The sequence below is a fragment of the Homalodisca vitripennis genome, chromosome 5 (assembly GCF_021130785.1).
Source record: "Homalodisca vitripennis isolate AUS2020 chromosome 5, UT_GWSS_2.1, whole genome shotgun sequence".
NCBI classification, from domain to species: Eukaryota; Metazoa; Arthropoda; class Insecta; order Hemiptera; family Cicadellidae; genus Homalodisca; species Homalodisca vitripennis.
The window spans coordinates 152,011,282-152,024,482 of NC_060211.1; the positions used below are offsets into that span (position 1 = coordinate 152,011,282).

Genomic DNA, 13,201 nt, shown 5'->3' on the forward strand with positions numbered 1-13,201 from the left:
TTCTGTTATGAAAGATCAATGATTTACGTTTACCCCAACTTGAAGAGATAACAGACAGGATAAGACGGTACACGACAAAGACAATTCATTCATTAATTACGAGAGACAAAGGAGAAAGGGGAAGCTATCAACGATATTCTACAACATTAGGACGACTGGACGTCATGCTATCCTAGAGTATGGTTGCAATACTAATTATAATCAATATTAATGAGACGATCGAGTAGTAATACACTAAAAGTACTAATTTTAGTAGAGTGACATTATGTAAATAATATGTCTGTGTAATTTAGTTACATGTGTAAGTAATATTGTGATTATCAATCGTGCATCAAGGAGTCTTTCTGGTTGCTATTTAATCATACATGTGGACTTTTACTCTTTTTGTTTTGATAATCTAATTCTAGTTCTTTCTCCTAAGCAATGATACGGAATTTTGATATAATGTAGAGCTGTAATGGATTAAGTAAAAATAATCTAGTACTGTGTTTTAATTTTATTTTTAAAAAGGTTCTTCCAGCAATGATTTTGTTTTATGCGTGTGTAGGATTAAAGTATTTATAGTATTAATATTATGCGTGAGGATTATCTTAGATGTTTGTGTGTGGCAAACCTGACAAAGTACATATTATCAGGTGACATATTAATAGCAGAAAAGCTCAAATAGAAGAGGCGAAGTCGGTTTCATTTTGTGTTGTCATTTTGTATCGTACTTCTTGAGTCGGGAAAGAATTGGTTTTAGGGAACAAATAATTACCAAGAACAGTTTTGAAATTTAGTTTTAAATAAAACCTTTCATTGTAAATTTCCTGAAATATACCGGGAAAAATTATTAAAATGAGTGAATTAGTGTGGGGTATTAAAAATGGCGACCTTGACATCGTCAAAGATTATGTCGAGAATAAGGTTAGTTTCAAAATATCCGTATAAAATGTCTTTCATAGAAGATACTTTACAACTTATTTACTGTACATTTTGCACAACTTTTCAATATGAATTAAATTTTCACCACTTTTTGGTGTATACTTACTATTATGTAATTCTTGAGATCATTGCCTAGCCTACCATATTTTGATTTTAATCAGAACAACAATAAATTGTAATTTTTCAGGCATTGTGAGATAAGCTAACGGTATTTATTTACAATACCGTGACCATGAAAAATGGACTTTTTTTTCATGGGTTGGGCATTTATAGCCAAGTGTTATTATCACAGGTGCATATAAACTGGGGGGAAAGTATATCATTGTATTATATTGATGCCTTTCGGGCATTATTGCATTAAAGATGGAAAATAACCGACAAAATTTTGTCGAACAACATTTGAAGGGTTAAGGATCAGGGGCATCACGTGATCTGGGATTCGACTTTTGCAAGCTCGAGTTAATTTTTTTTTCTAAAAGAGCAAGCAGTGCGCAGCACTGCGCAGCGGGCAGGCATCGTTGACAGGATTAACGTCATCATTTCAGTAAAATTGCCAGAGGTACTGTCAAAAACAGAGTTTTCAGAGGATTTCAAAAAATTGTAACTCCTTTGATTTTCGTTGCCGACAAATTTTTTCTTCACTATTGTTTTCAGGAAAAATTGTAGTTTTCAGGAAAAAAAAAAGAACATACCTTTCCATGGTCACGATTTTGTAAATTGATACCAAGCTAACCTCCAAGTTAAAATGTTAAAACAATGTTTTGGGTATAATCATATTTATGATGCTATGAGGTACCATCAGTCATATGTGAAACGCTGTTGGTTGCTGAAGAGAGTTTTCTTAATGTTTCCTCCCTCAGGATAAAGATAAAAACACATTAAGATAGCCTAGGCCTCAAAATCATCCTACTCACTATCAAACATCTAGAGATTGAACAGCTTGTAGAATATATTCAAAAGTGTGTGGACTCCATCCCAGCATATACGTGACGAATTGTTGCGTTAGGTGGTCTGCTTGACAGCCAGGACCAACACAAGTTAATCGTCTGAAATGTATGAGCATGTTTATTTTGCCTAAATGACATGGTCAATTTTGGACAGAGTTCATTAACCCTTCAACTGTCATTCAACGAATATCCATTGTTTTTGTTCCATAAATGCCAATCAGCGGGTATCCGTTGATTTGGCCCGCCCGCTTTCTTAATCTCATTTGATAATATACATAAAAAAATCAAGTATCAACCTGATTCATATACTATTGGAAAGTTAAAGCCGAGCATAGCATTGGTTTTTTGTCTTTGCAGAAAAAAATAGTTTCACTCATTCTTTTTGTTTTTATAAGTGTTTTATAACAACATATATATATATATATATATATATATATACTCACAATATTGTTATAGTGTTCCCTAGTTTATCGTAAATAAAATGATACCAAATATAGCCTAGTTAGGTCTACAATTTGTAACAATTTATAAATATTTTCACAAATTTATGTGTTTTTGATCACAAACCCTACTCTTCTTATACAACTTTCAGTTTTTGTGCTAAAACTAATTTATTTACCCAAAGACTTATATAAACTAGTATATATAGGTATTTTCTGAAACTAGACTAAATTTGTGGCCTTAAAACTATGTTGGAATTTGAAATTTATATATACTTAACTTTATTTTCTAGGCACATCCCTCCCCGTTATTCACATGCAAAAAACAACTAAAATATCCTAACTCACCGTGAAAATTTCAATTGAAAATATTAACCCTTTTAAATAGTTTTTTATTGTCATTGTATTATACTGTTCATTGCGAACAAAATAATACCAAATTTAGTTAGGTTTCCAATAAAAAACTATTTTTTACAGATTTTAGAAAGTAAGCTTGTAAAATTAAGAAAAAACAGCTTAGTGTTTAAAGAAAATACTAAGGACAGTCGAAGGGTTAAAATTGTTTGGAAGCATTGGGTAATGGGATATTAAAATCAAAATTTATTTTAATTTAGAGACGCTGTAGAGATAGCTCCGCTGTTTTAAGTACAAAATACATTTAATTATGAGTCTGTTTTTTGTCTGATTATTCTGATATTTGCGGTGATATTGCACAATTGAAATAGAGGTTCTCATAACTCCTCCCACTTCCTATAAATTAAACTGTGGCAACCATAAAAAACAAAAATTCTTTTTGCCACTGACTTGAAGAATCATAGGGACAGACTCTTCTGATTATTATTTATGAGTGTCTCCTCACATTTGCAAATAAAATGCATTTTTAAATAATGAAATCTATTTTCAACTAAAAATATTGGTAAAACTAAATTGTTGTCTTAGGGGCAACCTTCATTTAAGTACTCAATTAATAATTTTGATAATGATCACCGTCATAAATAAATAAAGTTAGGTAAAGATACATATTATTACAATTCTACAAATCGAATCAAAATCGCTTATATTTTCACAAAATATTATACACAGGTGTAGTTATTTTATATTAAAAAAGAAAATAAGGCATCTGGATGGCAAATGATAGTAAAATAATTCTAAATAGTTAACATTAAAGAACTTAATACATAATAGTAGAAAAAATCTTATATCACAAAATAAATAAATCCATAACTTACATCACAGATACGAGAGATGATAAAAAAATAAAAACGGCATAATTATCATTAGAATTAATTTGTTACCTAATTTCTATGTAGGAAAAAAAGAAAAGAAGTTCTTCTGAATAGAATTTGAGACTTGTAAAACACCAAGTCTATTATATATTATTATTAAAACCTATGAACTCATTAGCCTACCACTTTGAAATGTCTTGCATCCATGTTTTTTCAACTTTCAAGAATAGAGAAAATCAAAATTTAGAATTTGATTTTTCAAAAATCATTGTTAACAAAGTATTTCGTGTTACATATCAAAAGAAAGAGCATTAAAAACTGAGTAAAATTACCCCACTCCAATTTCTCTAGCTCACTTAAGAAAAAAGTAATGGTGCTTCCAAAATGTGTGTGGATTTTGTAAAACTTTACATAGCTGTAACTTTGTAACCGTTTGAGGTATCTGGAAAAATATTGGCAATTTTCCTAATCTATTAATTTTAAATCTACGACTTTCGTACCAAATTTCATCAAACAGTGAGAGGGTCAGGTTTATACCCCGTGTTGATCTGATATGGAATGGCCTAATGACAAAAATATATTTGGAATGATTTGTGAAGATATTCTTTAAGTTAAGAAAAATAATTGCTTTTATTAGTTCCAATTGAAGTAGTTCATGTTATTTATAATCAGACCAATTCCATTTAGGGACTGTATTTTCTGAGCCCATATAAAACAAACCAATGTGTATTAGTGATATTTTTGTTATTTTCATGCTGTTATTTTTATGTTGAACTTATGTCGATTTGTATGCAATTTTATTGTCAGTGTTAAATTAATAATTCGATTTGTCAATCTTGTTTACTTACGAATGATGTATTAACAGGAAATAGATTTGAATAAAGAAATAGACGGGCGACCTCCTCTTCACTACGCTGCTGATTATGGACAAGAGCATGTCATCCAGTATTTAATTTCAAAGGGAGCAGATGTTAATGTAAGTAAAATAAGTAAAGACAAGAGCATGTCATCCAGTACTTGATTTCAAAGGAAGCTGGTGTTAATGTAAGATGTATTATAGTAGGGGAGCCCAAGCGGAGATTTTGCGCGCTACTCGAGCACGTCAGAAAATCATATGGCGAGAAACCTTGTACCCTGTAATGTACGTCTACCATGTACGAACCTTTAATATATAGGAGTGCGTTGTGGGCAATCCGTTAGATTTAGTAAAAAAATACAATCCTAAACTTGGATTGATAACTTCTGTCTGACTCGATCTCGTAAGGTTAGAAAATGCCGGTAGCCGACAGTTATCACAGATATATATATCACAGAGCTTTCCCTTTAAGGGCTACAAATAACTGATATTCATCCTCAGTTATATCAATGCAACTAATATGGAACCAAAACTTGCAATTCCTGGCACATAAAAGCGCTTTACTATTTTTAGAAATGTTTTTATTACACAAACCGCACTTTGACAATTTGCTGCTCTGCGCCATTTTTCGGACTTGATTATTAAACAAACATCAAGGTTCAGTGAATATTAAAACAAATTTAAATCCAAAACAATTTCTCTCCCAAAACTCAAAAAATTGTTTTTTAAAAATAGTAAAATATACAATTATTATTATAAATCTGAAATTTATTTCTAGAACTCCTTTATGTTAATGATGTCAATCTGAGTTTGAGTTTAAAATATCATACTTACATACCTACAATGTCGTTTGTAGGTAAAAAGACTCGAGCGTGTCATGATTAAGACAAGGTAAGTTAAGTACATGAAGAACAGTGTATATTTCTATAATATGACGATTTGAGTAAGGAAATGGGCGATTCACAAAGTTGTAAAAAACCATCACCTTGAAATACTCAAGTGCGGTTGAATTTTTTTTCATGACATGCTCAACTATTTCCATGTGACTGTTTTTTCTTACATTTTTGAAAATTTTGTACACGCTCACCCACTAAAATGGCAAACTAAACATAAACTTTTTATGTTTTAGGACCTAATCTTCACAATCCAATAGGTACCTATGATGCTTTAGTAATTGCAAATTTAGCATCCCAGGCTCCCCTACTATTATGTAACCTAAGAACATGTTACCCACTAAGGTACCTAATTTCAAAGGAACTAAATGTTCAAAGAGCTGGCCATAGTGGCAGCCATCTTGATTTTAGTTCCATTGAAACAATGTTAAATGTCATGTACTTTTACAACATAATTTCAGTTCTGTAGCTAGAACTTACTTTGGGGGATGAATCTAATTGAAGAACACACTACAATGTGGAGTATAGAATAAATCTAAATTGAAACAAATTAGGCCTAATTCAAAGTACATTTGAATTAGAAAGAAACATTTAACCGCTTCATTTTAAACAAGTTGAATTGCTGTTAATGTATATTTTTTTCTAAATTTTGTATAGAGTTTTTTGAGGGGGAGTTTCTATTTCCCCATTCCCTCTTAGCTACGCCACTGCCTAATTTCAGAGGAAAAAAGTTCATGTAGGTGAGATGCATTATGTAGTTTAGTGGTAATCCATAACCTTTCTAATTTTACCTTCATAACTGGGGGAAATAAGTGTTTTAAACCGTGGGTTGCAAATTTATGATAGTGGAGAAAATAAAAATAATTGTTTAAGGAGCACCTAACAAGAATGGAGTTGATTTTGCTACTGTTTTGGGGTGTAACAGATGGGAGTGTTAGTTGCAAGAAATCTAATGGCTGATCTTACTACTTTTTATCATAATCTTGCAGAGTATCTGAGAGAGGTTTGATAAAGTTCAGAATGTGAGGGGTAAATTTAAATACAGTAAAACCCTGATAAGTCGGTCCCCGTTAACCCGGAAGTCCGGCTAACCCGGACCGATTTTCAATTAAAAAATAAAAAAATCAGACAAACATTTCAATAATAAAAACGTAATATTTTTGAGTTGTAAAGTATCCGTGATTCGATGATGCATCAGTATTTGATGGGACTGTATGACAGTGAGTGTGTAACTCATGGCACACGGCGGCCGAGTGGCGGTCATTGTCCCGGATTCTCGGAAACAATAACAGAAGCGTATTTCCACAAATCCTCTCCAACGCTACCGCCACGCCTGGCCTCTCAGTACCGTTCCTACCTCGCTCCGCTCGCTTGTGCCCGTGTTGTGTGTGTAGTGTACTGTATTGTACACTACCGGCAGGCAGAAACATCGCCGGCTGAATTGCTCATGTTGAAGAGACTGCGGGATCGCACAGCACGCAAGCGGCGGACGACATTGGCACAACCAAAGCTGACTGAGTTTTTTACCAGGAAATGAACAGTTTTAATTGTACTGTAAGGATTAATAATAATTAAATGTGCATATGTTTGATGTTTTTACAATTATAATGGAGCTTATCTGTAAGTATACTGTATTTTATTAATTTTTACCTAATTCTCCGGCTAACCCGGATTTTCGTTAACCCGGATCGGCCGCGGTCCCTATTAATCCGACTTATTGAGGTTCCACTGTAGTGTGAAGCCTCACGTTGTTGGACATCATGTGAAGAAGTTCCAATTTAAATACTATGTAGTCCCATGTTGGTGATGTCATTTGATGATGATCAAATTGAAAATTATGTTGAAGTCAAAGTCAAATCATCTTTATTTAAGTAAACTTTAAGTTTAGTAACTGCATCACCAAATAAAGGTTTGGTCTAGTTGTCTCGTTGGTCTTAGGTCCTCCTCCCATAGAATTCGTTTAGCGAGTAAAATGGTTGATCCAGTAGACAGTTCTTGAGGGTTTGTCTGAAGTGTTTCTGGTCCGTCATTTTGATGTAGATTAGATTTAAATGTTGGTCCCATGTTGGCAATGTCATTTGTTGTAGACTATAAGCCCCAGACTTGTAATATGTTCACGACAAAGGCTTATTTCCGGACTATTTTATTTGTCATAGAATTTTTCTATAATAATAGCACAAAACCTTAATTGTTTTTTATACTTTCAAAAAAAGCTTTTGAATGAAAATATTGTGCCTGATCCTGTCCTAAATATGAGATACTGGTCAGTGATTGTCAGTAACTACTTGATCCACCACTAACAGACAATAATCAGTAATGCTCAACCAACAATAATAATGTGTTTATATGTGAAGTATGTGGCAGTGGAATGTGTTTAACACATGTAGCTGACCTATTACTAGGAATGCAATCCACGTTATAGCTTCCTCGTAACAAGTAAATAGCATAAAGCAGCAAGAAATTTTAAGAGGTAACCGGAACTCAGTATATAACAAGCACTTCCGCCATCTTGATCCAAAAAGAAGAAAAAACATTATATTGCAATAAAGGAGGTTAAGTGTATGGCAGAGGTAGAGTATTCAAGACAAATTTAAGTTTTAGAAAGAATACTGGTAGCCTTCTAATCCTATTATCATTTTCTGATATCTGCCTCCTTATGTACATACTTTTTGCCCTAAGGTTGCACCAACCCTGTCCTTGTGATTTGTTTGTAGCGTTTACAAGAATCACTAATCAGCATTACTAATTCTTAAACAGCTTTCTAAATTTTATGTTCTTCATGTGGTTCAGTTCATTCACAACTATTCTACAAAGTCTTCTATCTTCCATGCCATAAAGCTTTTCCTTTTTTTCACAACCTCCATCTATTACTAGGCCAGAATTCCTTTTGGCTCTTTTAATCAAAATCATGGCCATATTAGCTTCTTGCTATCTGTAGGCACTATTAAGGTTTGCTGTCCAAACCACCTGCACATATACAACTTGCATACAAACATAGCTAAGAAGGCACTAGGTGGAAGATCGTCACTGATAGTGGAAGCAATAGACAGTAAACAATGGTATCCCGAAAACATTGATCTCCATCAGCTATTTTCGTGCCTTTTCAAAAAAGAGGATGAATGTTATGACAGAGGCTATTAATATTTTAGACTTTCTTAGCTATGTTTATCTTTTTTTAACATTCTCTTTAGAGAAATAATTGGATAAACGTTGCAGACAGTCTCTTTAAAGATTTTGTTTATTTTTGGTTATACATCATTAGATTTCAGTTATTGGGTCATGAATGAGAATATTATTACATGTGACTTTGCATTCTCTAAGATAAACCATAATTTAAAAGTTTACAGTAAATATTCATACATGAAAATGGTGATTGAAAATACTGATTGTAGTATGTAAAACTTTACTGATAGAAAAACCAACTCTTCTAAAATGATGAAATAATGTGGAATTTTTGCAGGCAAAAGATAAGCACGGGATCAGCGCACTCTTGGCTGCAATTTGGGAAGGTCACACTTACTGTGTCAGAACACTTCTGGACAAAGTGAGTACTCGTGTTACAACCATTGATCATATTCTACAGCCCTCAACCATATTCTGAACAGTGCTGCTACCTTGTGGTTAATATTGGAACTGTAACAAGCTAACTGTATTGACAAAATGACTTTCAATGTGTGTGTTCCAGTTCACCAAACAGTGCAGTGGGAATATTTATAGCAATTTGCGTTAATATTTTGCAGACACAATATATCTTATTAATCCATATGACAGTAATAATCATAGTAGTAACCGCTTGTGCTCGGCTTTGAACTTAGATGACCTCCTCAGCTCGGAGAGCCATTATGGGTGGTCATGGCTGTCCCCTGTGTCTGCATATGTGTTAAGAAATTATTATTTCCAATTTCTACTCAGGGTATTGTAATGTTTCTGGTACCAAAATTTGCAGAATTACACTCTCTTACTAAATAGAGAACTGTAAAGTTTATCAAAGCAACGTAATAATTAAATATATATTACTTGAGCCAATATACTTTATTTCAAAACATGGAATCTGCGGAAAATAAATTGTCCACCCGTACATTTGGCGAGTAACTTGGTGGACAATATATTGTCCACCCTGGGTGAAAGGATTAAGTTTTACTTCAACAAATTTGTTTAATCTCTTAATTAATCTTAGTTTTCTAATTTCCTATCTAATTCGTAACTGTCGTAGTTTCTTGGTTGATTCTTTGTGCAGATATTTTATATGCATAGGAGGTACAATGTTTTTCTATTATCAAATTTATAGTTGACTTAGCTCTTAAGCTGCAATTCATGACTTTGTCAGTGAATGAAAATTGTATACAACAGTAAAACATTATTATTATCTCAACCTTCCAAACTATTACTCTGTGGAAATGAGTACTTCCATAGAGTATACAAAATTAATGGGCTTAGGTAATCTCTTTGATGTGCAAAATTTCTTGTATGTAAGTACATATATGCAAAATGTTTAATACAAGATGTTAACTGTCCATCCTCACCCTGAATATGATCTGAAGTAATTTAAATTTTAAAAATTAATATAGTAAATGATTTTACATTTGTGTAGGGAGCGTCCAAGGAAGGCACAACACCTGATGGCACCACTTATATTGACGCTGCAGATAAAGAAGAGATACGAGCTCTGCTGCAGTAGGCCACACTTCTTGCACGTATTTATTTTTATAGCCTACTGTATTGATTTTATTTTTTGTTGTATTTTGTATTGTTGTATTTAAATGTTTACTTATCATCATTATGATGCATTCTAAAAGTATAAGTTTAAGCATATTGAAGTACTGAGAGTGCTTTTTTTTTACTGTGAGTAAAATATGTACGTATTAGTCAACATGAAACTAGGTTAGGAGAGGGCCTACTAAATATTATTTATTTACTCTAGATTGGATTTCAATTCAGTTGCGCTTTACAGATCTCCACGACCTTTGAGAAACCGTACATTCTATAAAGCTTGAGTATTTTGTTATTTGTACATAAAAATAATGCATTTTAGAAGATATTGTATATATTTTCGTAGTCAACGGTATTTCCTATTTATATTTTGATTTGTGAACTTATATTTTTGTGTGAAATATAAAATATAGTGAATGTTTTTAATAGGAATGTTTAAAAAAAAGTAATAATTTGGCTATAGTTACTATTAGTTGAGATTTTTTGTCATATAATTTGCTAAGAACTATCATCAGTATTTTTTGTGAAAAGTGTAGATTTGGTATATTTTAAAATTAAAGTAAAGTTGATTTAACTTTTAGTAGTACCTTGGATTCTGGATAATCCAGGGTAGTACTATTTAATTAATTTCTTTAAAGATCCGTGTGATTTGTTAAACTTATGTCAATTAATTTTTTATTTGTGTTTACTTTTTTGTGACTCAACTTTTTTATCAACAACATGTAGTTAGAGTTGTTATCTGCATTTATTATAAGAAAATTTTAATTAATAAAATTGTAAGGGTGCTACGTATATTTTTAAATAAATTCCCAAATTAATTATTCCTATGTTTGAATTATGAAAAATTACTACTACTTTCACTGTATAAAAAAATCTGATAGTAGTCTATATTTAATTATCTAATAAATTACATTAAAATAACATTTCTTTAAAATATAACAGTGATTCTGTTATAAATTCATAGCATAATCCAATTAGTGAGAATTTTCCATGTGTTTATGAACTCATTTTAGGTTCTAAATTGGTAATAATGAGCTTTTCATTTATTAAAAGAGAATGGTTATTAGGAAGATTTGTCATAAAAAATGCATGTAGGTTGATTTTAACCATTATTTTTGCTTCAAAAATTTAAAAAATTGTAACAACAGAAAAACCGTCTTCATTTGGCACAGTCTTGTTTATTCAGGTTTGGAATGGAATTGATCTGGACAGATCAAATTTGAAACATCTAGAACACAAAAGAAGGCATAAATAACCCTTAAGAGGACTATTTTGAGTTTCTGTATGTAGTCATTATAATATGGATAGCTCATGTAAAAAAAGGCTAAATAAAAAACACAATTATTGCAAATTGTTGATACTTTTATGATTTCCAAGCACTGATATGTTGGTGCTACGATTTATATTTAAAGATGGCCACTGATGTATATTTGGGTGTTGATGATGTACCTATACTCCAAAACAACAGCACTCGGATTTTTCAGCTTTTACTGAAGTGTTGTATTTTACATACAGAAAAAGCTTGCAGAATGAGTAATTCTCTTCCTGGCTAGGACCTACTCCCTATTGGTTGGCCCATAAAACAGTGTCCTCATCCCACTTCATGCTACTTCATCCACATCATATCCTGCTTGTCATAAATAAAGAAAAATGTCAAAAACAGATTTTCAGAACAATTCAGGTCTTACTTATTAGTAATAACAATTAACCACAATTAATATTAAATAAATCAATAAAATTAGTAAAACTAAATTATCACATAATTTTTAAAAATAATAAATAGTAAACTAGTTAAATTTAATTTCACAAACATTTATTTAGCTGTTGTAATTCAAAAATTTTATCTTATTTCAAAATGCAGTAGATGTCAAGATGCATTAAGTTGTCTGGGAAGGTCATTGTACAATTTCGGGCACAAGTAAGAGAAGCTTCTGTTGCCAAATTTCAGTCTCACTCTGGGCAACTGAAGCTATCTGCCTTTATAGGTGCTTCACAGAGAGAATTCTAAATAAAATCAGAGGAATTCTAAATTCCTCACAGTAACGGCCCTAATTGTCACATGACACAATTCCTGCTGGCCATTTTATACATTTGGATGTAACCAGATTTATCTCCCTTAGCCAGATACCTGCTGTCATGAGTAAACCTAACCATGGTCCTGTTTTGTGTATTAATGCCTATCACACTTAAATATTACCTCCCCAGTTTGAGTCACTGACATATGCCTACTCACCACCACCTCCAATCACAGCCAAATTTCCCTGACGGGATTCAAGGCACAACAAAACACTAGTCCTGTATATTTTTAAAATGCAAACTTAGAGTTGTGTGTTATGAGTGAAATTTGGACAGACAATCACTACAGGCAGATCTAGGTCTTCGTCTGAGTCACTTTGTGCAGATCTATTAAAATTTCTGGGAAAAGATAATCACTTCAGTCTCATCTCCACTCAACATCAACATCACATCTTCACTCAGTCATCATCTATTATCCACAAGTGTTCTGTCAATTAACTATAAACATTTGAAGATAAAGTTGGATATTCAATATCTAACGAGTTAATTCACGAGAATAGTGTTTTTTTTTTTTTCAAACAAAAGTTTACACTCAAGCCTTGAAAGCCTTGATTATAGATCCTCAGAAGGATCCTTCTGAGGATCTATAATCAAGGACTTAAGTCAATTGTGTACTGCAAATGTAACCAGATATATTGACTTAAAAGTGAAAAAAATATTAACCTACATGTTTGTTTACAGAGGTAGTTTTTTATTTACGCATAAAAGTTTAAATGGTGCATTTTTTAATCAGGCCATTCAGTGTTCACTTCTTCCTAAACTAGGTGGCTCTGAATGTGTAGTGTTTCTAGGTTTTTATTCACCTAAACGCATTTACCTTATCGAAATACGAATCCAAGTTGAGTGTGGTTCTAGAGAAAAAAGCATTGGATAAACTAGATTGGACTGTATTTTCAAATCTTTCCATCTGTATTACCAATCGACCTTCTTCTTACGTAACTATAATGAGTGTTCTATGAATAACTATCCTAATTCTACTGTAAGTAAATAATTTGTTTGGTTCTTAGCCCCTCTATAGTGGTTACGCCTGCTATAAAAACGTAAAACTGTTCTTTTGTAACAGTACCAAGTTAACTGTATTGCGGTAGCTTAAAAGTAGATTGTTAATGAAATGTACACCCTGAGTTAT

General features: G+C 32.3%; 1 protein-coding gene across 1 annotated transcript; it reads left to right on the forward strand.

The window, feature by feature from the left end:
* Positions 1-643: 643 nt before the first annotated feature.
* Positions 644-10,784, forward strand: LOC124363030 (myotrophin). Its single transcript, XM_046818090.1, has 4 exons — positions 644-906; positions 4,403-4,513; positions 8,747-8,830; positions 9,878-10,784. Exons 1-4 carry the CDS (start codon positions 838-840, stop codon positions 9,962-9,964), a joined length of 351 nt encoding a protein of 116 aa, XP_046674046.1. The 5' UTR covers positions 644-837; the 3' UTR covers positions 9,965-10,784.
* The last annotated feature ends 2,417 nt before the right edge of the window (positions 10,785-13,201 follow it).